The sequence below is a fragment of the Protopterus annectens genome, chromosome 9.part0, assembly GCF_019279795.1.
Source record: "Protopterus annectens isolate FY-2018-M chromosome 9.part0, PAN1.0, whole genome shotgun sequence".
Lineage (NCBI taxonomy): Eukaryota > Metazoa > Chordata > Ceratodontiformes > Protopteridae > Protopterus > Protopterus annectens.
Genome location: NC_056743.1, coordinates 94,949,902 through 94,975,834, shown reverse-complemented (window position 1 = coordinate 94,975,834; position 25,933 = coordinate 94,949,902). Strand labels below are relative to the sequence as shown.

At 42.7% G+C, this 25,933-nt stretch overlaps 1 protein-coding gene across 2 annotated transcripts in view; it reads right to left on the bottom strand.

The window, feature by feature from the left end:
* The window catches only part of ATG13 (autophagy related 13), a 1,186,869-nt gene that overhangs the window by 769,831 nt on the left and 391,105 nt on the right, over positions 1-25,933 (bottom strand). For both annotated transcript variants that reach the window (XM_044082606.1, XM_044082607.1), the window contains exon 8: positions 12,140-12,180. In XM_044082606.1, coding sequence (XP_043938541.1) covers positions 12,140-12,180 — 41 coding nt within the window. The remainder of the gene's footprint in view (positions 1-12,139; positions 12,181-25,933) is intronic.

Sequence of the window (25,933 nt, the reverse complement as noted above, 5' to 3'; positions counted from 1 at the left end):
CTTCTGCTTTAATACACGTGCCCAAACTACCATCATTTGTTCTCTTTGATCTTTTCTGCAACTGGAGGTATGTTGGCTTCTGCTCTTATGTCCTCATTTCTTCGTCTGTCCCACAGTGTGCATCCTACCACCTTTCTCAGGCACTTCAGTTCCATCACCTCTAGCTTCTTCAAATGTTCTCCCTTTACTGCCCAGGTGTCTGTACCATACAGTAGTACTGGTCGCACCACTGTCTTGTACACCTTACTTTTCAGCTTCTTTGGCATTCTTCTGTCATAGACTACACCTGATAATCTACTCCAGTTGGCTGCAGCCCTCTGATTCTAGCTTTAAATTCTTCATTCAGACTACCCCTCACCTCAACCAGCCCTCCCAGATATGTGAAGCTGTTTACCTGTTCGACTATCTTCCCTTCTATCTCTATTCTCAGCGTCTTCTGATTTCCCCAATTTGCTGCCTTTACCACAGTCTTATCTGTGCTTAGTTTCATCCCATGTGCCTTCAGATTTCCATTCCATTCTCCAATCCTTTGCTGAAGTTCTAGCTCAGAGTTTGCCTGTACTACCACATCATCTGCATACAGCAGCTTTGTTGATCTATCCCCTCCAACCTGTTTGCTAATGTAGTCCATCACCAGTATGAACAGCAGTGGGCTCAGAGCTGAACCCTGGTGTACACCCACTCGCACTGGGAACCCCTCTGTGATGCCAAACACTGTTCGTACTTGAGTCACTGGGTCCATGTGCACAGCCTGCATTAATTCTACCAATGTTTCTGGGACTTCAAACCACCACAGTACTACCCAGATCAGCTTTCTTGGGACCTTGTCATATGCTTTCTCCAAGTCAAGGAATGCCCAGTAGTTGGACTCTCTCCTCATCTCTAACTTCTTCTCAAGTATCTGTCTCAATGCAAACATCGGGTCATTTGTGCTGCATCCTGATCTGAATCCAAACTACTCATCTCCCATCTTACATTCTACTACTCTGCGTATCCGTTTATCAATCACCCTCTCCGGAACTTTCATGCAATGTGGTAGGAGTATGATGCCTCTGTAGTGCCCACAGTTGTGGATGACCCATTTCTTCTTGTACACTGGCACAAGTAAATTCTCCAGTCATCTGGGATATGCCTTTCTCTCCACACTGCTATTAGCACCTTCAGGAGCCATTTCTCCCCTATTCTCATCCAGCATTTTTATCATATCTGCTGTGACCTCATCTGAGTCTGCTGTTTTCCCTGACTTCATCTTCCTTAGTGCTGTTCTTACTTCTTCTAAGGTGAGCTCCTCTTCTTCTCTCATCGTAGTTTGTTTCTGGGGCAGTACAGCTTCTGTGCGGTTTTATTCATTCAGAAGCTGCTGGAAATACTCCTTCCATCTGCTTTTGATATCCTGTAGACTGGTGAGCAGGTTGTTGCTGGCATCCCTTTTGAAGAGTGTCTGACTATCTGCTTTATCTTTCTGTCTTTGCCTTGCAACCTGACAGAGTTTCTTTGTGCCACTTACTAAGTCACTTTCCAGAAGTTGGTACAGTGCCTCCAATGCCCTGTTCTTTGCTACTGTAACTTCTTTTTTAGCTTCCTTGTTAGCCAACCAGTAGTCCTTCCTAGCCTGGTCAGTCTTTTCTGTCTCCCACTTCTTCCTGCACTCCTTTTTTCTTTTGATGACTTCCTGGACTTCTGCATTCCGCCACCAGCTTTCCTTATGTACCTTATACCCATACCTGGCTCATCCACATATCTTTTCTGTAGTCCTAACACATGCTGTTTTAGGTGCTGCCACTCTTCTTCAATGCTCCTACTTCCTCCTCTTCTTAGGATGCTAGAGCCCTCAGTAATTTCTTGAACTGCTATACTTTCTCTCCAGTCAACTTCTAGGTCTTCAGCCTGGTCTCTGTTGACCTCACAGCCTTCTCTGACCACTGCTTTCAGCTGATTGTAGCAAGTAGTGGTTTATGCTGTGGGTCGACTGTTTCACTGGGGATGACTTTGCGCTCATGGATTCTGCCCCAGTGCCTTTCCCTTACTAGGAGGAATTCTACCTGAGTTGCACGTTGGCTACTCTTGTATGTGATCTTGTGACTGCCTCTCTTTCTGAACCATGTGTTGGCTACTATCAAGCCATTTGCCAGATGGAAGTCTAGCATGGCTTCTCCTTCTTTTTGTTGCCCCACCCATGTGGACCAAGGCAGTCCTCATATCCTGTTCTGTCTGTCCCGATATGTGCATTCAAGTCACCCATTATCAACATCAATTCATGTTGTCCTGCTTCATCTAGTAGGTCCTGCAACTGCTGTCTGAATGCACTCTTTTCCTCACTATCACAACCCTGCTGTGGGGCACAGGCTGAGATTATGAATACTGTCCTATGATTACACTGGAGTCTGACTGCCATGAGTCTGTCATTAATTCCGATGATATCCCTCACTGCCTTCTGAAGCTTCTCTCTCACAATTCCTACACTATTTCTAGCCTGTCTCCCACCTGAGTAGTACAGTCTGGATCCCAAGCCAAGTGGCTTTGCTGTACTGCCCTTCCATCTCATCTCTTGGATACACAGGATGTCCAGAATCCTCCGTATGATCATGTCATCCACTTTCAAGCTGCATCCTGTCACTGAACCTGCATTAAGCATAGCAATTCTCATTTCATGTTTGGCAGGATGGTTGGTTTTATGTCCACCTTTCGCTCAACAGAGCTATCCCAGGAAATCCAGGTTGGGCAACTAGACACCGGCCAGCCAGTAGCTTACTGACCCAGGGCTGCTGCTCTGTATAGTTTCTCCAAAAGAAACTTCCTCTACAGGGAATCCGGTAAGAGGGAGTCCGCTTCATTGGAAGAGATTTGTCTGAGAGTGCAGCTGACAGGAAGAGTCCAGAGAATGAGTCATAGTCTTGCTCCTCATAAGAAGAAGAGGAAACCTGGAGTAGGTTTAAGAGGTGTAGCCTGTGCTTGTGGAGACCCAGAGGAGGGGGCTTCAGAGACATAATAGCTTTGAGTAGCTCTTGTGAAAAATCCATCCACTCCTTCTTTTTAGCTGTTGAAGGGTGGCCACATGTTTAGTATTTTTCTTTTTAAGAATGATGTGTCCCTGGGATAAGACATGGAGGATTAGAATCAGGTCAGACCTCTATGAGAGAGCATGAGTTTTCTCACCTAACTAGAATCTGATGCCACAAGGCCTTCTGAAATAAGACATGGCTCCTCACATGTATCAGTAGTCTGCAATGCCTCAGCAGCCATTATCACCACTGACAGGTTCTTGGTAGAGGACTACTGCAAAGTAGCCTGATGTACTGTGGGTTCTGAAACATCAGCAAGTACATCAGAGTGAGAAAGATTGGACTGTGGCTCTGCTCGAGGTCTCAAGTTTTTTTTCGGCAGCTGAAGGACATCCAATGAAGCAGAGTCAGACATCTTGTATTGGGCCAAGAGTTTAAGATGCTGGGTCTCGAGAAAACTGTTGGGAGAAGAAAGTCTAAACCTAAGGGTTTTAGGAATGAATGATAGACAGAAAGATCTGTGATCATGTTCCAGGACTGGCAAAGACACCTGGTATGCAAGCCCCTGTACAGAATCTGCCTACCATAGCAGCACTTACCCCTCATAGCGGACATCTATACATCTAGCAAAAATTAAAAGACAAAAAGCAAGGTTCCCCAATAGGGCACTTATCTAAGTAAAAGTACCAATGACCTAACAACAAATGGTCCGATAGATGCACAACCTTGCGTTAGAACTGGAGGCAAGATAGTCTGAGAAACCGTGCTCATACGTCCATCTTTATACCCCAATGCATATGAGCTGATGTCATGCATCAGGTGTGAGATCTAGAGAAGGTAAAGCTTTGGTACCAAGTCCGAATGTCACAGATGGCAGCACATATGTCAAGAACACTGCAATAGTGATTTCAGTCAGGATAGCAACCTTCCTGGCCTGCATGCTGCTTATTCTGTATTGTTACTTTCCCTGGCATTCTGGTTGTGTTGTTGTGTAGTAGTCTTCTGTGGTGACCACAACTGTTGTGCACCTTCCAGCCAACCCAAGGTGTCCTTAGGGTCTTCAATGGATTTTGTCCCGCCAGCTAGAAATACTTTAAATACAGCTGAATACAGCAATCTGATATGGATACCTTTGTGTCTTGTCATTCATATAGCAGGGAGAAAAGTCAATCACCTTTTTCTTGTTTCTGGAGAGAAGTCCAAATCTACAAAAATCTGTTTGGTTATACATCCACTTTGTACCTACATTCCATAGGCATGATAAAACTTCCTCCTTTTGCCAAAGGTTCTTGAAGCAGACCAGAACTTTTCTTAGGTGCTTTTGGGGCGCTGGGCACCATGCAGTCTGATGGGCCTGCTTAGTCCTAGTTGCAACAACCCATGTCAGTCCACTAAGGGATAGTTTTCTGGTACTCCACTAAATTTTAAATTCGTCCTCCATGCTCTATTTTCTTGATTGCGGAGTACCGCTTTCAGCATTTCCAACCTTGCTTCAGCTGCTTTGGCCTACAATCATAACTACTCTGTCTTCTGGATATTCTCCTGGATGGCGTCTGCATGGTTTTTTAACACCAACTCAGTTTCCCAATATCTCTCCATAGTATCCGTCATGAACTTCTTGAGAGTAGGGTTCATTTTCCTAATCTCTCCCAAGACCTTCCTGAATGTGATCTGTGTGCCCTCTCCCCCCCATCAGCTACCTCTGTTACCTTTAGGAGTATTATCATCATCATGGTCCATGACCTGCAATTTTGGGAAAGGTACAAACTTATTTTTTGAAGCTTTCCTTTCAGCTTTCTTCGTGGGAGTTCTTCTTCCATAATTCACAGACAGATTTTGCAGTTTTTCCTCACTTTAATTTCCGAGTTGGCTAACTTAACAACGCATTCTCCAATGACGGGAACAGCTGGTTAGTCTATAACATCATACCAGATGTGAGCCCCTTTCATTTCTCTTTTAATCTTTCTGCATCTCCTTAGTCTGAAAATTCTGTGAGCTTCTTGCATGATAGTAACAGTACATGACTTCTTCCTTATTCTCAATAATCTACTTAGTCTTCTTTATGTCTCTTTTTTGGCCCGTCAGTTTTTGTGGACTACCATCTCCTTCTACAACAACAGGCCATATGCTCCCTTGGCCTGCACTAACCCTGTTGTAGGGATGTTTCTCTATCTTCAGGATTCTGTACTGGCTTTTTTTTCCATTCCAGGCACCAGTGTGTACACCAGGATTGCTTACTTTTTTATCCTGGGACCTGTGCACCCATTTATTTATTTTTTTTTACTTTTCTTCATGATATATGCTACATAAAATACAATCTATATATCAATGTCATCTTGGTGAGATTTTGTGAAAACGGTGTCCATCACATGAAGGTACTTACCAAGACTTGGTGATGAATTCAATTCCAGCAGTACTACTCTCCTTTTCTTGACTAATTCTTCTCTCCATTTGGACCCCAATTATATATATATATATATATATATATATATATATATATATATATATATATATATATAGGTATTTCAGCCAGATCTACAACTGATAATCATTTCACTATACACATCACTCATTAAGCCAATCATGGATTATAAAGCCTTTCATAGTATGCACCTGGCCAAACACTTGTCACAGCTGGAATGACCACAAAGCTTTCTCAATAAAAAAAATTAAGGATCTAAACATAAAAACCATGCAGACCATCGCAAAGCCTTGCCCGTCTTCTCAACAAATTTCAGGCTACTAACAGGCAACCTCTGTCTCATGTACAGAGCTTCAACAGACACCACTCTGTCAGACCTACATTTGCAAGTCCAACGGCATTATAAACACCCACTCAAGGGATCCCAATTTCTTTTGCCAAATATATAAAACATTTTGAGAGGACAGACTTCTATCACAGAGAATAATGTTTACACAGAGCCATCTTCTAGTCTACATAAAGCACTCCATTCAAATGTAATTTATACGAACACGAGTAACGGCAAATTCATCTACAATTAAGCACCCCTGTCTCTCATGGATAGATGAAACATGTAAATGTCCCAACACATCCTTGTTCAGCCCATCTCTTGGTTAGTTGTATACAAAATATAAAGGCTAAAAACCACCACAGGAATGTAAGTGCAGGCTTCTTAAAGATCCTCACAGATCAATATCCTAGTAATTACCTATGAATCTATGAGTTATAAGAAATCTGAAGCACATTTTGGGAAAAACCTCCTTGGTATGTAAAAGCATACATCTTCCAAGTTCAGAACAGCTATGTCAAAGTTATGCTCAAAGAAACAAAATAAAGCTTTTAGATTAATCATCCTTAATATCCTTGCATGCAAAAACATGTTTCCAATTGCTAATGAAAACCTTGTCTTCCCTGACTAGAAGGAACCCTTTAGCTAGTCTTCTTTACCAGAAATTGAACCATCAGCTTAAGAGTTATATGGGCCTGATGACACAGAGGGTGTGAAGCTAACTGCTTCTGAGATTTTTGAATGAAGTCTACTGTAGGACTTTGCTGAATTGTTTCCAGCACCTATTTGCCTGTGACTACTGGCTGTCCACAGAATGATGACTCAACCTCATCTCCTATGGTTTTTGGGAAGGGTGAAGGAAAGTAACAGTCACTCTGAAGACCTCTGCAGAAATCTACCCTTTCTTAATATATCACAGTTATAGACTGATTTTCTTTGAACTGCTTATGTTGATCTAAGACTTGCAGAGGAGTCCTTTCCCTATGTTGTTGTCTTTTGGCTTTTCCCAGTTAGGGGTCGCCACAGTGGAACTCCGATCCGCTAATGATTGGCAGTAGATTTTGACGAATGCTAAGGTGCCAGCTCGACATTCAACCTTCAAGGAAGGCACAGGAGTCCTTTCCCTATATATGTATGTATGTATATATATATATATACATATATATATATATATATATATATACATACAAATCTATATATATGTATATATATATATATATATATATATATATATATATATATATTATTTATTTTTTTTAAGGTAATGGTCATTTTGAAGACATCTGGATGAATGCATCTTCTGTCCTGATATACCTGGAATAATAGTACGACAGCTTTCCAGTGAACTACTTCTGCTGCATGCTGCATAGGAGCCCCTTCCCTATATAGTTTTTATCGGCAGTAAAAAATACTTCTGAGGGACAGGAATTACATACATATTATTCTTAAACAATAACCTTGCTTTGCCTTTCTTTTCTACAAGAACAGTGACACTGTTTGCTGGATAACCAAACAAAAAATCTAGAGTAAAAGAGCACTTAGACCATTTCACACCCTTATTACAAAACTCCTCTAAGCCCACCTAGTACTCTGAAATCAACCGTAACATGAAGATCTTGCTACAGCATCTGCAACATCACAAGCACATTTCTGTATGTATTCCTATTTCATCTACTGTTGCAACTATTTTTTCTGTAGTGTATACGGCATTTCTGTTCAGTACACACTATAGAGTTTCTTGAATTTGGTTCACATAGATTCTTAAAGTTCCATCATAGAGCAAATAGTCTACCTTTAACCCCTAAAGTACTATATATGTTTGTGTGTGTGTATATCTATACATACAGACACACACACCATTTTATAGTCACCTACTAAGCTAAAATTCATATCCAGTAGAAATGTAAGGGAAACTGTTTTCTTACTTTGGGTAGAAGCTCACAAAGACAGCTGCAGTCTCAGCCCTGTTAACATTATATAAATTGTGTCTATCTGCAGAAGATTTATAAAACCTGTCAATCTTTTTAGGTATGGAAAATTGTGAGAACAATGACTATTAGCCTTCAAAACGCAGTTTTTTTTAACAGTTATCTTTTTATACAAGTACATAACACAATAAATTATATAAATAAAAGACAAAAAAAACTATACCAAACAGTAAAAGCAAAGCAGTTCACACCAGCAGCATCTTACTCCTTTTTACATATTATATAACAGAATATTTGCAATGCAAAATCAATTCACTTTAGTTAGCCTCAAAAAGAAAATTAATCAACTTTGGTTAGTAAGAGCTAAAAGCAGGGACACAACCCTATTAACTAACTAACTCAATCTAATCTGCAATTTCAGTCTGGTTAAATTATTTCAACCTGCATGAACATTTCACTCCACTACTTTCAAATCAGATTACATCTAAGCTTTCTTACTGTAGTTCTGCCTATGTTTCCATTTTCTTGGGATATATTTTTCGCTAACAGCATAATCAGTGATGTTGCTAAGTGCTCAGTCCTAGACAACTGAATGCTCCTCAAAAAACCCAACAAAAGCTGACACTGTCAGACAAAATAAACTACAACTCCTAGACTTTGTAGTGCACTTAGGGATCGCCAAGACATTATCCCAGGCTTCATTGGTTACAGAAAAATTTGATTCCCTTTCCCACATTATACTGCAATGATTAGTGACATCTACTCTGCCATGCAGTATGATACTGTAAGGTCAACTTATTTGACCTCTTATCAACTGCTTTCTGTCACTGTTTTCAAAAAATTAAAGTTAACATTGGATAATCCTTTGGAGGAATTTCTACATTTTAAGCTTCTGGTGGCCTCTTGAAAAATGTTAAATGTTTGGCATGGTCACCCATTTCAAACTATCAATCAAACTCCTCCCAAGTAAGTACTGTGCTCAGTGTTACCCAGCTGGGTCTAAAAAAAATCTAACCAGGGCAATTTTTAAGGAAGTTTATATCCTCCAGAGACAAGAAAGAAAAGCCCAAGAGTATGCAGCTATGACGAGTTCCACTAGCCACTTGCTAAGATCAGCTTTCCTTAACAGCTGAAATTAAGGTTGAGCAAATCAAGAATCAACCTGCAAGCGAGGTTTCTTTGGAATGGAGGCTTCACCATGAAGTGTTTATATAATCCTGGTTGTCCCCTGAAAAGGCAAATGCTACAAGCATCCCTCAGGCTTCAAAATACTTTTAAAATACAGCAGAGTGGAAGGACTGTCTCATCTGGAAACCCTTTTCACCTCTATCTTTTCACTGTAATTGAGGAATTACACATAGGGCATATGCAAAGTTTCAGTAAAGGAGATATCTTCTGATGTATCCCAAAGACTGGGGAGAATCTTCCATGGCAGAAACCTGACAGGGATAATAAATAATTTCACTCACATCTAAACCTTTTTTTCACTAGAGAGTGAGAAGAAGCAACTATTTTCCTTAACTTAATGAGCTTTCACAGATACCTGTAAATATGTGCATTTCTTTTTTCTATCCCTACACTAACTTCAGTCCAACGAACATACTCAAATAAGTCATCACTGTTTATTTCAGTGTTATTTCCTAAACAAAACTGAGGCACTTCCTTGCAAGTAACTTCTAATCGAGGGAAGGCTGCAATAAAAGTAAAGCTGAATCAATGTTACAAATGGACAAACTTAAGAAAGCACTCCGTAAGTGCTGGGCTCTCTGAGGACACAAAAAAAGTGCCGTTAAAATGTTTCCTTTTGGCAATAGAGGTCAGTCAATAAAATTCTGGCATTTGAGTAAACAACTTCCTATCTCTGTTGCTGTAGTCATTTGAAGTAAGCAGCCTCTTTATAATTCAAAATGAAACGGATGAACTTCTCTTTAGGTGTCATGCAGTTTCTTTTGGTGGCCTCCCCCACAAAAAACACAACCAAATTAGTTAAAAGGGTACAATCACATATATTAAACTTACCACTTATACGTTCTGATAAATGTAGTCAGCCAACAGGACCGATAATGCATTAAATCAAACTATTTACAATTACAGCAATACGTTTTCTAGCAAGCCAATCAGCTGTAAAACTGCTAAAGAAAACATATTTAAATGAACCAACTATTTCATAAACTGCTTTCAGGCAAAGGTATGACTTTAGCTGAAGTTATAGGTTACATACTCCGCACAAAGAGGCAGTGGCCTCCGAACACTGGAATTTTTCTAGAGCAATAACCCGTACATCTTCAACTGTTCAGAATTTCGCAGAATGTCCAAACTGCCTCATATTTTATACCATCCCTCATAAAATCAGTGGTTTTCGGGCAAATCATTGAAGACTGTTGTTGGTACATAATGACAGACATCTGAGTTTCAGACTTGATACCCTTCAGAAAATGAGTGGTAATGCAAAATATTTTATTCTAGCAACTAATAAGAGCAATATTTTAAAATTGTCCCTATTTTTGTGTCATTGTCCTTCCATTACTTTGCCTTTCTCCCTGATTTTAGCACCAAGACATTCAGAGGTATGCAATAACCTATTCTTCTGATGTTAATCATTCAATTTTATGAAGTTAATTTCATCCACTGCACATCTGCGTCCATTCCAAATAACCCTGCTCATTCAACTATTGAATTTAGCCTCTCCCCTAATCTAAACTGGAAGCCAGCCCTAAACAAGTTTAATATTGTTCTTGCTTAAGCTTTGTAATTATCAGCCTTGCGCTGCCTTTTTTGTCCCTCCTTCTGGACTAGAATTCTATTTTCTAGCCCCCTTTTGCTGATCTTTTATTACCTGTACTGTTTTCTGCTGTATCCATCCTCCTGCAAAAGTGATCTCAGCCAAAATTAATTTTACTTTTTGCTTTACAGATATGATATAAGCTTCAGGCTCCCTAATTTACTATGTATCACTGTGTACCACATTTTAAGAACTCCTAATGAACAAGATGTTCTGCTAAACATAATGCAGCTTTTATTCCTGGTTTTTGAACTCATCATAGTGTAGCCATCACACATTCACCACTTTCAGTTTACCCCATAGCTATGCCTTTGGTATTATAATTTTCCAGCATCACAAACCTCTGACCAAGTCAGGATGCATCTAAATCAAATATCTCTTTCTTAGGAATATGAAACAACGGTGCAAATCCTGAGACCACACAAAATAAACTGACTAACAAAAACAGTTGATGTCAGGAAGAATGCCATCTTCCCCAACACCTTGGATACTTAAGACTCGTAGAATATTTAAGATCACTTACTTGGAAATGATAACTTGGAAAATACTCCAAGTTATCATAACCTCTGACTTGTCCGTCCTCATTCCCATTAGTAATTCCCTAGTCTAAGGAATGCAATTATGACTCTTAGAAATTCATCACTACCCCATAATGTTATGATTGGGCAACTGACTTCAGCAATGTTAAATCTTCATCTCACAAGCTTTGTCAGTGTCACAGGTAGAAGACTCCAAAATAAAGAACATGATTACAAATAAGAAACAGAGCCAAAGCTCAACAAGGATCACACAGCTCTCTTTTCACCATGAAACAAAAAATTCAACAAAATGTTGTCTACTCAAAATGAGAGCCCAAAGTGTTCTTAAGGTACATTAAGAGCACAACCATTTAATATATCTCAGCAATTTTTCCTTCCAACCCAAATGGACTTGGGGTCATGATAGTGGAATAACCTTACTATCCATGTATAGAATGAAGTGTTACTCCTGCACTTCCATGAAGGCTGTCAAACAGAAGGTACAACACTCAACTACTGGATCAGCAGGATGTACAAGAATACAATGCATATAATCTACAGGGAGCAATTTATCAGCACACACTCCCTACATGGAGTTTGGCCTAAAGGTCTGCAGCCCTAAACTGGATAACACAAGAATTTTCTAACACGTTGTGGTGGGATCCCTTGACCCACCCAAAGAAAATGTTCACTAAAACTGTTTTTGAAATTAAGCCCTAGCATTATTTCTAAGTATTTAAGAGTCTGGCATACATACATAAATACTTACAATATATACACCAAGCGATCATTCTCTAGAACTGTTTTCAGGTATTTATGAGCTCAACACACAAGCAGACTTATCATATAGGTGTTATATAAAAAAAACTATGCCCACAGTGCAGAGTAATGACAGACAAGGCAACAAAGATCTAGAGTACTATACAGCATTTCAACTGCAAGTCACAATGGGAAAAGGACACAGTATACAAATACTGACATTTAGCACAAGACACAAAATAAGGGCGTTTAAGAAACTGTTATAATTACTTATTTTACAGTACTCTGAACAGACCCTTTTAGCTTGAGTCACATAAACAAGCACTAGAACCAAATGCTCTAATTAGATTTAGAATTTTAAGTAAACCTTAGCTACGAAATTCATGTTACACATACATACCTTCACCAAGTCCACTCAGTTGAACTTCTCCAAAATATATTCTGCAAAAAAAATATGCATAACTCTTTAGGTTTAAGCTTTTTCATTTAATACTTCAGTTTTACAGCTTACCTCAGTGTTTCAGTGTCATGACCAAAAAAGAAGTTATGTACTCACCATAACGTTCCATCTGAGTTGTTATACTTCATTTTCTGCAACCTGTGGTTATTCGGATCCATAACTGATCCAAGCCGGCAACTTTTTCAAGCATCTGCTCCAAGCTCCTCCCCTTACCCACAATCCCTCACATCTCCTACTTTCCCTCAGATCGAGTTTGCCACTATCCAAACTATCAGCAACTCAATAACATCACTAACCTAGAACAGGTTTGGGGGAAAGGGGGGCGGGATGGTTTCAGAAAATGAAGTATAACTACTCAGATGTAACGTTATGGTAAGTATATAACTTCTTTATCTGAAGTAATTAACTTCATTTATCTGCAACCTGTGGGACAGAGTCCCCAGCTACCAAAACTTCTGGGAGGCCCTCATGGAAAGATATTTCTGAGCACCGCAGAGCCAAAAGATGCTCTCCCTCTAGAGATCAAATCCAACTTATAATGAGAAATGAGTGTATGTGACCTTGCCCAGGTCGCTGCGGCACAGATATCATCCAGTGAAACCAAAGACCAAAAAGCAGAAGTAGCCATAGCTCTGGTACAATAAGCTTTAACGGACCAGGCGGGGACAGACCTTTGTCCTTATAGACTTGCAGTATACATTGTGTAATCCATCAAACTAAGTAGACCTTGGATATGGCTTTGCCCAAAAAGGGTCTAGAAAAGGACACGAATAACTGGTCAGACTTATGAAAGGGTTTAGTTCTGTGTAAACAGAAATGAAGCTGTCTATGAACATCTAGCAAATGCAGTTTATATTCACCCTTGTTCTGAAAATTTGGAAAGAAAACAGGCAGGTTAATAGTCTGATTAATGTTTGATTCAGAAGTAATTTTCAGTAAGAAGGAAGGGTTTGTGCGGAGCGAGACTCTGTCTTTATGAAAGATCAAGTAAGGGGGCACGGCAGACAAAGCCTAAACCTCAGAAACTCTTCTGGCCTAAGTAATGGCCACTAGGAAAGCTGTCTTCCAGGATAAGAACTTCAAATCTACTGACGCTGCAGGTTCAAAGAGAGGGGCAACTAACACCTGCAGAACTAGGGTAAGGTCCCAAGGAGGGACTGAGTCCTTAACCGGAGGGCATAAAAGAAAGGTGCCTTTCAGAAAAGCTGTACACAGTCTCAAAGAGGCGAGAGCATTCATATTTTCGCCAATATGAAAATTAGAGATGGCCCCAGTTGCACTTTTACTGTAGAGGAACTAGCCGCTTGTTGGAAAATATTGGCCAAAAACTCCAACACTGCAGGAACAGGGGCTGTAAAGGGATCTAGGTTCCTCTGAGAAGCCAAAATAGAGAAACATTTCCATTTGCTGAGGTAAATCTTCCTAGTGGAAGTCTTGTGGGATGCCACCAGAATAGTCTTTACTGAAGATAACAGACTGGGAGTCCTAGCAATCAGGGGAACTGGAGGAACCAAGCCATCAGCTTGAGGCTGTCCAGGTCGGGCGGACAGGTGCCCGAGGGATGAGAGATGAGATCAGGGCAAGGATCCAGAATCCAAGGAGGAGTTAGAACATGAGACCAGAAGAAGGGGAACCACACCTGATGAGGCCAGAATGGGGCAATGAGGATCACTTTACACCCCGGTCAGCAAGCTTTCTGAAGAAACTTCGGAATGAGAAGTAATGGGGGGGTAAGCATACAGTAACCTGGGAGGCTAAGCATGGATAAGAGCATCTCTGGGGGAGTCCCCTGGCAAGGGGATCAGGGCGAAGAACTCGCTGCACTTCCCACTGGAAGGAGATCTGAAGAGATCGCAGCAAGGCTGACCCCACGCAAGGAAAATCTCCTCCGCTAGCGATTGTTTCAGAGACCACTCTTATGGCATTAGAATAGCCTGACTCAATCTGTCCGCTAAATTGCTGGAGCATCCCGGGATGTGCGTTGCAATCAGAAACCGACTGGTGGAGATCGCCCACTCCCACACTCTCATAGCCTCGCGACAGAGAGGGTACGATCTGGTTCTCCCCAGTTTGTTGATGTACCAGACAACAGGCATGTTGTCTGACAACTAAAATCGTCCCCAGGGGAAGAACAGCATGAAAGGCTTGCAACGCTAAAAGCACTGCCCTCATCTCCAGAACAATGATATGCAATCTGGTCTCAGTCTGGGACCACGTGCCTTGGACTGTCTTCCCCAGACAGTGCCACCCCCACCTAAGCTGGGATTCTTCCGTGGTTACTGTGGCTTGGGCTGTGGGTGCTATGAAGGGTTGCCCTGCCAAGATTTCCGGTGATTGGTGCCACCAGAGAAGATGCCTTGCAGGCTTTGCTGAATTGGGTAGTCCATGGGGAGGTCTAGCCAAGACCACTGTACTGCAAAGGTCCACTGAAGCACCTGCATGTGAAGGTGCGCACAGGGAAGGATCAAGCTTGCTGTGGCCACGGACCCTAGGGCTCAGAGAACGTCACCTGCCACTGGTAGCCTGGGGCCAAGGATTGCTGATACATGGAACCGTAGGCTCTGGACCCTGTCTCCAGTTAGAAAGACTTTCAATTGGAGGGTGTCCAGCCGTGCCCCAATAAATTCCAAGATTTGTACCGGGTTCAAGAGGGACTTGGAGACATTGATGGTAATCTCCAGGTTGACTGCAAGATGCAGGAAGGAGTCTCTGGCCATGTTAAAGAAGACGCTTGGTGGCAGCAGCGAGGAGCCAATTGTCTAGGTAAGGAAAAGTACAGTTGTGTACACTTACCATAAATGTAGATGTTCGAGTGTATTCACTGTTGCAGTCATTACATTTGGGTAATCCTGTTGGCAGGTTGCCCTCAGTCAGCCTGAATTCCAAAGTCCTGGGTCCTGCATCGGCCGCTATTGCCCCTTCCCTGATGTTAGGTCGTCAGGGGTATAAAAGATGCGGCCGACGCCATTTTCTTTAGTTTTTCTTGCCCCAGATGTCAGGTGCCCCCCTAAAAGGGTAGCCAAAATGTATATACATATAAAGACATGCACCAATATAAACTTTACCTTCCATCTACAAGCAAATACACCACATAGGTTGTATAAATCAGAGAAGGAAAGATAGGTTCCGTCAGAAGAAAGGGGGATGGCGGGGGTAACCTGGACTGCAACAGTGAATACACTCGAACATCTACATTTATGTTAAGTGTACACAGCTGTACTATGTTCTTCGTGTTTCACTGTTGCAGTCATTACATTTGGGTAGAGTTCCAAAGCTATGAATGGGAGGCTGGAGCTAAACAGCATTAGGAGCGGCTATGAGGCCCTGCAGAACTGCAGTGGCAAAGCCTGCCCTGGATTTAGAGTAGAGTGGCAGATGATAGTGCTTGGTAAAGGTGTGCACTGAACTCCAAGCAGCAGCCTCTAAAATGTCCTTGGCTGGTACTCCCCTAAGAAAAGCTGCTGAAATGGCTGCAGCTCTGGTGGAGTGTGGCCTAATGCCCTTAGGCACTGACTTGCCATGGTGTAAGTAGCAGAAATGAATGCAGTGGTCTATCCACTTTGAAACAGTCTGCTTTGAGACAGCCTTTCCTTGTGATCCTGCAGCATATGCCACTAGTAATTGTTCTGTCTTTTGGAAAACTTTGGTTCTGTCCAAGTAGAATCTAAGCTGTCTGTGTACGTCCAAAGAATGCATAATTATCTCCCCCTTATTCTGTGGATTTGGATAAAAAGTTGGCAGATGAATAGTTTGGTTAACAGCCACATTGGACACCACCTTCGGCATAAATGTTGGGTTTGTCCTCAGACAGACCCTGTCTGGATAAAAAAATGATAAAAGGTTCCACAGCCATAAGTGCCTGAAGCTCTGAAACTCTTCATGCAGAAGTTATTGCTAGGAGCAGAGCTGTTTTCCAAGATAAAAACTTTATATCAGCCATAGCAGCTGGCTCAAAAGGTGGCAGGGTGAGTTTTTCCAAGACATAGTGGAGGCCCCATGCAGGCATTGGTGATCTTCTTGGCGGCCTTAAGTTTTTGGCTCCTCTGAGGTACTGTTTTAGTAAGGGATGAGAAAAGAATGGTGGCTCTGTATTGTAATGAGCCGAAATGGCAGAGGCATGAATTTTAATAGATGAAAAAGATAGACCTTTCTCCAGCATCTCAGTTAAGTATTGCAAAATCTGAGCAATATTTGGCACAGCTCAGTTCCTTGTGCCTGGTTCCAACCACAAAATCTCTTCCATTTTCCAGCATTAGATTTTCTAGTACTAGGCCTTCTGGCCTCCAAAATGACATCTATCGCAGCTTTACTGAGAGGTGTGTTTTGTATGACTACATTATCAACCATGCTGCCAGGTTTAAAGTCCTGAGTTGGCTGTGCATGATCTGATTGATTTGCTGGGACAGTAGATGAGGTATCTGAGGTAAGGTCCAAGCTGGGCATTGAGACAAGCTCCTTAGTATTGGATACCAGTACTGGTGGGGCCAGTCTGGGGCAATTGGTATCTTCCTTGGCTTCTCCTGTCTGACCTTTAGGAGTGCCTTGGGGAGGAGAGGCAGAGGGGGAAATGCGTATACTGATAGGTTTTTCCAGCTGAAAGATAGGGTGTCCACTTTCCATGCTTGTCTGTGATAAATCCTTGTGCAGAATCTTTTTAGTTGGTAGTTGTGAGGGGAGGCAAATAGATCTATGTCCGGGCATCCCCATTTCCTTGTTATCATGCTGAAGACTTGTGGATCTAGGTGCCACTCGTGGGGATCCATGAGGTTTCTGCTTAGGTCGTCTACCAGAGTATTTTTCCTTCCTGGCAGGAATTGTGCCTACAGGTGTACTTGGTAAGTCAATGCTGTGTCCCACAAAGTCATGGCTAGTCTGCAAAGAGGGTAAGAATGAATGCCCCCTGCTTGTTTATATACCACATGACCGTGGTGTTGTTTGTCTTTATCAGTAGTTGTCCCGGATGAAGTAGGTACTTGAAGGCTGTCAGGACATTTTGAACTGCTAGCATCTCTTTTTGATTGATATGTAGATGCATTTGGTTTGAGGGCCATGTGTCCTGAATGCATCTTCCTGCCATGTGGGCCCCCCAGGCATAATCCGATGCATCCGTTGTTAGTGTTTGCCTGGCTGGGGGTAATGTGAATGGCTGTCCCTTGTTTAAGCCTTTGCCAAACATCGAAACTCCTGTTGCAGGCAATGAATGAGAGTAATCATAGTTTCCAGGCTGTGGCAATATTGAGTCCAAACACTTTTTAGGTACCACTGAAGTTTCCTCATATGCAGTCTTGCATATGGAATTAGTAGGATGCAGGATGCCCTGAAGCCCAAAGCCTGCAGAATTTTTCTTGCAGATGACTGGGCCTTTGTTGCCAGCATTTTGAAATAGGTAGTCAATTGCCTTTGTTTGTCTGGCGTGAGATAAGCCATCTGGGCAGTTGTATTTAAGCTTGCACCCAGGAATATTATCTCTTGAGAGGGTACTTGTTTTTATTTATTTTTGTTGACAGTGTACCCTAGGCATGTTAGAAGTCTTTTCACAAATGCCAGATGCTGTAGAAGAATGTCCTTGTTCTCTGCTTGAATTAGACAGTCATCCAAGTAAGGATATATTTGTATTCCTCTTTGTCTGCAGAATGCAATTACTGGTGCCAGGCACTTTGTAAAGACCCTGGGCATAGTAGATAAGCCAAAGGGCAGTGCAGAGAACTGGTAATGCATTGAGCCAGTCATGAATCTGAGGTATCTTCTGCATATTTGTCTGATTGGGACATGCAGGTATGCCTCTTTTAGGTCTAAAGTTACAAGCCAAGCGTTCTTGCCCAACATGGGCAGAAGCTGCTGCAAAGTCAACATCTTGAATTTTGGTATATCCAGGAATGTGTTCAAAATAGATAGGTCCAGTATTGGCCTCCATGCCTTGTCCTTTCGTGGTACCAAGAACAGTCTCGAGTAAAATCCTTGTCTTTGCTCTTGCTCTGGTACTAGTTGAATGGCCCCCATGTACATGAGAGATGAGACTTGTTTTTGTGCCTCTGCCCATGGATTTTTTGGCAGATCTGGCCAGCCATTTGCCTTTGGCAGGGTATGGAAATGGAACTTGTAGCCTTGTGACACAATATTTAAGACCCACTTGTCCTGGGTTATAATGTGCCAATTTTGAGAAAAATGTGCTAATTTTCCCCCTAAGGGGGCTGCCAGGAGATAAGTGCTTGGTGCAGGCAGGGGAAAGTCATTGGGACTGTTTCCTGAATGGTTGTGATTTGTCTTCTCCAACTTTGGAGGTAGAAGCCCCCCATTGTTTTGAGCAGAATGAACCTTGCGCCTGGGATCTGCCTCTAGGGCATCTGGGTCTGCCCCTTTGAGGTCTGTCTGACAGAGGAAAGGACCAATTCTTTGTTGGCCAGTGTCTACTAAACCTAGGTGGCTGTACTTGTAAAAAATCTTTGACCGTTTGCGTAGATTTAGCTTTGTCCTCCATTTTCTTTAACACCTCTTCTGCCTTAACACCAAACAAAGTATTATGCTGTAAAGGTGCATCTAATAATTTAACTTTAACATGATCAGGCAGATTTTGTTCCTTTAACCAAGCATGGCTCCTAATTACAGAACCTGTAAATGTGGCCCTGCAGGAGGCCTCTAAAGAATCAAAACAACATTGCAAAGTATGCTTTCCAACTTGTTCAGCTGCATGCAATAAATCCTGCATTTCCTTGTTTTCTGCACATTCAGAGTTTAACAACATTTTCTGTTTAAGCAATGCCATGACATGTTGTTGATATTTGACCATATGAAACTGACAGTTTAAGGCCCTTACAGTCAAGGTAGCAGATGTGTAAACCTTTTTTTTCCCCATCTATCCAGTGCCCTAGAATCTCTGTCAGAGGGGGTAGGGTTTTTTGCAGCAGAAGCTTTAACTCCTTTGGGACCCTGAGAAATAGTTTCTGGGTCTGCAGCAGGGTTTTTAAAAAGGAATTTATGAGAGTCAGGAAACCTGTAATATATGTCAGGCTTAACAGGAACTGGAGGTAAGGAGTCAGGGGTAAGACTAGACTCTGAAAACATCCCGGGAAAACTGTGATTTTTGGAACCACATCTTCTTTTGCCCTCGCTGATTCCTAGAAAAGGATTCTTTGAGGGCTAGAAAAGCAGACTCCGACGGCAGACAGAGTCTTCCCATCCTTGTCGCTCTGGACCAGAGTGTCATGTACTATCTTCCCGAACAGGGAAGAACCATCGAAGGGGAGCACTTGTGAATGACGACTTGAAGGGGACCATGAATTGACAAAGTCTGAGCCAAGCGTGTCGCCTCATAACTACGCCAGTCCCAGCCACCCTAGCCGCTCCTTCCGTGGCATGGGAAAGAAGACGCATGGACGTGTTCGATACAGATTTGAGAGTCGGCATTTTCGCGGAGAATAATCGCTTGTCCACTGGCGACAAAGACTCTGGGGGTGAGACATCACACTCTGTGACTACGTCTCATTGAAGTCGTATGACCTGTGCCAAATAATTCAGCGTTCGAATGAAAAACTTCGCTGAAGAAAATACTCGCTTTCCAAACCGATCCACCGCCCTAGACTCTTTGTACGGAGGGTGGACAGAGGAACTTTCCTGTGCAAGTTCCCTCTTGGTGGCAGCTGCAGCCACTACAGCATCCACCGGGGATCCCTTGTACAAGGCCTGTCTGTTTAAGGGAGGAGAGAGAGGATCCTGTCTGGGCATTTTGGTATTGGCTCTATGGTGTCAGGCTCCTTCCATGTTCACATGGTATTAAGATCCACTAAGGGATCCACAGGAGGGGACACCCAGGATGTAGATGAGCCTATACCAAAGGCCTCCAGGAATACTGACTCATCCGTAGAGGGATTTTGGGCTGACCAATCTCCCCTTTGGTGGAGGATCTCCATGATGTCTCCAAAGGAGACATCCTCGGGAGGTGACCTGGGGGAACCCTCTCCTTCATCTAAGTCAGTATCTTCTGTCAGGGACTCGGGGGAGTCCAGGTGACTACTTTTGCATGTGTGCTTACTGGGAGCCTCTTCAATGGGACTCTGAAGAGGGCTCGTGAGTCACAGGGGGTTCCACTATGGGATCCACCTGGGGATCCTCTAGCACAGGCGGTACGTGTGACAAGCTGAAGGGAGTCATGACCAAATCCACGGCAGCCTGGGCGGAGTCCAGGGAAATAGGCTGGGGTCTCGATCCTTGGGAGAGAACACCCTCCGCCACGTCGAAGGCCGATGGAGAGCGCACCTCCTTAGCAACCAACAAGGAGGAAACTCTCCCCGGCTCCGCTGTGAGGATCGGGGCCGAGGCAGAGGTAGCCGGGGTTCCGAAAGAACGGCTCAGATCCGACAATGTCAGAGCTGAAAACACTTCCATCCCCTCAGATCCGACTCCCTGTTCTCAGCCCCGAGAGTTGCTCGGATCTGAACAGGTCTGATCGGAGCAACTCAAGGTAATCGCCGGCGCCGAACCCCCAGCTCCGAGGATCCTTGGATCCATAAATCCCGAAACCGCAGGCCGGATCGGGGAAGGAGAAAATGGATGAAAAAAGGGCATGGAGGTCCCCTCTCCAGCTGGAGAGGGGCCTGGCAAGACTCCCATTTGGATATGGGTCTGAATGAACCTCCTCATCATCCTGTCCATATCTAACTCCAACAGACTCCGAGTCAAGTGCAAAGAGGCGACCGACTCGCATCTGGCTGGTCGGTGCGATGAACTCGATGAAGGCTTTGGGTCCAAGGGCTCCGTCGGCTCCGGGGAAAACCTCGGGGAGTGGAGCCGAGGAGATGTAGTCATAGTCACTTTGGAAGATGAGCTAGGGAAGGGCTCCCACTCTGGAGACCGCTTGCGTTGCCTATGCCCTCTCTTCTGTTTGTCCTTCTTTTCTTTTCCTTAATTCCCCCACTCAACAGGCCTAGTGGGAGGTTGAGTAACAGTCTGGGGGGTTTGATCAGCTACTAGAAGAGCCGAGGTCGAGGTCACTGTGTCTAAGGCAAAAACTGGCAGAAGGCCCTTAGCTACCAGCTTTGCCTTCCTTTCTTTTAGGGCCCTGGGGTTGAACCCCTGACACACACTACACGGTAATGAAAGATGGGGAACACCCAGACAAATAACACAGAGTGTGGCCATCAGCCAATGAAAGCTTATGGCCACACACTGTGCACTTTTTATAAGTAGGTTTTGGCTGCTCAGCCATACTATAACCCAGTCATCCAAAACTTAACCTAACACTACAACACACACACACCAAAGTTGGGAAGGCCTACTATACTACTTTACTACAACTATAACTTTTTTTTTTACAGAAAAAAAAATGATGAACAGCGAAGGAGAGGATAAAGTTAAACTAACGACCACACACACTCACTAAAAGTACAAGAAAAACTGTTTACTTACTACACCCAACTTGGAGTTAAAGAGATCACGATGCTGATGCATGAAGCAGCAAACGAAATCTGAGGGAAGGTAAGAGATGTGAGGGATTGTGGGTAAAGGGAGGAGCTTGGAGCAGGTGCTTGAAAAAGTTGCTGGCTCGGATCCGATATGGATCCGAATACCCACAGGTTGCAGATAAATGAAGTTAACTACTTCAGATATTTTTTTTAAAGAATCAGTTGTATCGCATCTTAAATAAAACTAACTGCTTTACAGTTCCAAAAATGTTCAAAACTTTGGAAACACCATTAATATCCAATGCACTGTTACAGGGAAAAAATGTCTCACTGGTAAGCCATAAACTTGAATAAAGTATCCTGGGCTTTTTGAAGTTTCAGATTTCTGCTTCAACACTTTTATTGGACACCTACACATTTAAGAGCGACTGGCTTCTATCAGTTAACAATGTAAACTCACATCACACCAAAAACTCCTTTACACATACAGTCTTAATAACCAATCTAATAGAGGTGGAAGAAATGAGTACTACAGTAAATCCACAGAGGTGCGGGGTAAACTTATGAGAGTCACTTACCATAGATGACATACAAAACAGTAACAGAGTACATACACAGTCTCTTTTTGCCATCAAACAAATAGAAAATAAAATAATACTCCTCTGTCTGGCACCTGTCTCCATTATTAGCAGCATTGGCAGGTACACAAATGAGGCCTTCTGAGCAACCGATACCAAATGATTCTTAAAGTATGAAAACAGTAGCAGTAGGTCACAAAACATAATATGTTGTAAAACCAACATGTAAAGCATGAAAAACGTACTTAACAGATGCAGAGTGATGGTGTGGATGGAGGATTAATACCCAAATCACTTCTGCCTCAAAAGATCTATTGTTATGGTAGATTCTTCAATAAATGTACTATACGACTTCCACTGAGTCAGTTAACAATAATACATAAAATAAGGGATGCTTCCCCAAGTAGTATAAAAAAATGGGGGATATGCAGTTACAGGGCACTTTGCATAGCACCTATGTTAAAACTTACCCTTTCCGCAATATATTGCTCTCTTATTCCTAGCAGATCTTATCCAAAGACATTATCCTTTTACTGGAACAAATACAGCCGAAAGTTCCCTCAAATATAAACAACTTACATCCATGGCTCATTTACCAGCAATCTGACTTCATTGTTGCATCCCTAAAAAATTAAAATTATGTACTTAACATAACGATATATCCATGTCGTCTGTTTCTGTCTGGTTCAACATGTGGATTATGACATCTGAGTCAGATCTGACATCAGTCTTTCTAAGAGACTTCAGTTCTACAGCTTCGCCTCCTCTACCCATAATACTCTGCTCTCCTCTATCTACCTCAGGTTGAGTCTACCCTCACACAGACATTAAACATGTAAGACCCACTCCTGGGGCTTAACAAGGTACCGGAAGGGTGAAGCGGAGCCACCCACTAACATGGCCAATAAAAACCCAAAAAAGGAAGATAAGAGGAAGAATGGATGGTTGAACCAGACTGAAACAGACAACACAGATATATCGTTAAGTACACAACTTTCACAACCGATGCTGTATTTTCCGTCCGGCTTCAACCTGTGGAACAGAGTCCCCAAACAAGTAACATCCTTTGTAGATCCTAGGAGATAACATTTTGCAAAATGGTGAAACCAAAAGAGGCCCTGGACCTTGAGGAAGCATTCAGTTTGTAATGGGATACAAAGATATGACCATTAGCCCAAGTAGCAGCAGCAGCATAAATGACATAAATCGAAGTTCTAGAGAAAAAGGCCACAGAGGTAGCCACTGGACTGGAAGAAAGAAGTTTAGCCGGCAAGGACTTTCTTTCAAATTGTATGCACAGAAAATGCAACTGGAGTCATACAGATATGGCTGCTTTCGACACCGGCCTGTCCAGTCTGGCCTTGGAAAAGAAAGAGTTGCTCAGTTTTCCTAAAAGCTTTTGTCTTGTCTAAATACAATCTCAGCTGTCTATGAATGTCAAGACAGTGCAGAAAATATTCTCCCTTACTGATAAAATTCGAGAAAAACACAGGCAAGTGAAAAACTGGTTCAAAGTAGATTCCAGGGCTACCTTGGGCAAAAAGTAAGGATCAGTCCTGAGGGTAACATTATTCTTGTGGAAAACTGGACATAAAGGGACACAGGATAAAGCCTGCAGCTCTGAAACCGGTCTTGCTTAAGTAACAACCACCAAAAAGATGTTTTTCTAAGACAGAAACTTTAATGGAATAGTAGCTGAAGGTTCAAAGGAAGGACTGGCTAAAATATGTAGCCTGAATGTCCAATCTAAAGGAAAGACAGAGTCCCAAATTGGAGGGAGTAAAAAAAAAAAAAAAACTACCCTTTATACTACAAGAATGTTATCTCAGCCAGTGTGAAAATAAGACATAGCAGCAAGCTGAACTTTGATGGTAGAATATCTCAACTCAAAGTGAAAAAGGTCAGCAAGGAAATATAAGATTGTGAAGGGTTGAAAAAGGGTATACATCCTTAGAATGAACCCCAAACTGCAAAGTGTTTCCATTTGCAAGCATAGATCTCTCATATCAAAGGCTTCTGAGCAGAGGATAAAATATTAATAACTCTGTCCAAGAGTTTGGGATCTCTTACCATCATGGGAGCTGGAGAAACCATACAGTTAACCTGAGGGTATGAAAGTTGGGTGGATGAATCCCATCTGGGTTGGAAATCAGCCCTGGAATGGGGTTGAGCAACAATAGTTGGTGCCACAGGTGAGACCAAAGGAATGGCTACCATACCTGTCGGGGTCAGAACATCGCAATGGGTATCACAGTTGCTCTGCTATGGGCTGCTTTCTGAAGAAACTTTAATATGAGTTGAATTGGCAGGTAAATGTACAGGAGACCTGGGGCCAAGTATACAGAAGAGCATATCTCAGCGACTATCCCTCAAGACGGACCAGGGGTAAAAAGTGCTGCACTTCATGTTGGACAGGGTGGTAAACAGACTGCAGCAAGGAATGTCCCAGCGTCAGAAAATCCAAGCTTCTACTTCTGGATTCAAGTACCACTCATGAGGAAGAAGGATCCTCCTGTTTAAACGGTCTGCCTAGATGCTTCTCCTGATGTGCAATGTGATCAGAAACCACTGATAGGAAATAGCCCACTGCCACACCCTCATGGCATCCTTACAAATAGGGCAAAACCGAGTAATGCTTCTTAATGAGGTACCAAACCACAAACACCGTCTGGCTGAACCAAGATCACACCCTTGTGGAGAAAGTCCTGAAAGGCTTACAGCGCTAGAAGTATTGCTGTCATCTCCAGAACACTGATGAACAGATTGGTGAGTTGGTGATTACATTCCCAAAACAGTCTTCCATTCAAAATCTTCCCACCTCACCACAGAAGGGAGGCATCCATAGTGATCATGGCCTGAGGTTACAACAGTGGAGACTCCAACCACTATTTCACCTCTGCCCGAAAACTGTTTCTCATGACAACTGAGAAAGCCATGGGATGTATTAAGTACGACCAATGAGCTGCTAGTGTCCATTGCAAAATTCTCATATGGTAACTCGCCAAAGGTAATAAGCAGATCAATGCTGCCGTATGCCCTACGAGTTTGAGAATCAAAAGGGCAGGGGGGTTGTGAAATGCCAGTAGGTGAGCAGCTTCTTTTTGATGAAAGTTTAACCTGTGGACTGGGAGTTTTGCTGTCTGGGCAACCATATCCACATGGTATGAATTCTAATACTTGTACAGGCTCTAAACTGGACTTCTTGTGGTTCGCCATGATCCCCAAGGACAGACACAAATGGAGTAAGGAGTCCCAAACTTTGACAAGAAATGTTATTGTAGAAGCAGTAAGGAACCAATTGCTAAGATATGGAAAAACCTAGAATCCTGCCAAGGCCACTGAAGAGGGCTTTGAAATCAGTCTTCTACCGTTCTGATATATCACTCTAATCCAAACCCAAGAAGTCTACATCCAAGGCAGAGACAGTGATGAAGCATGGGAAAACTCCCTAGGAGTAATCAGAGTAAAGAAGGAATGAAGCCTGCCCAAATAGGTCTTGCCTTTGGTTAAGAAAGGGCTGGAGATACTAAAGGTCAGGGAAATAAACAGATTTCTCTTGATGTCAGCACCAAATGGGCTAGGACCAAAAAGGATGGGTCCAGTGCTGGCACTGAAACAGCCGGAGGAGCTGAAGGCCAGTGGAGCTTCGGATATGGTTGATATGAAAGGATACTGCTTGTTTGCGGTTCCCCCATTTTTGTTTTATACCTTCGGGTCCTTGTCCATTTCCAGACCCCTGTCACCCTTGTCAGGCTTAG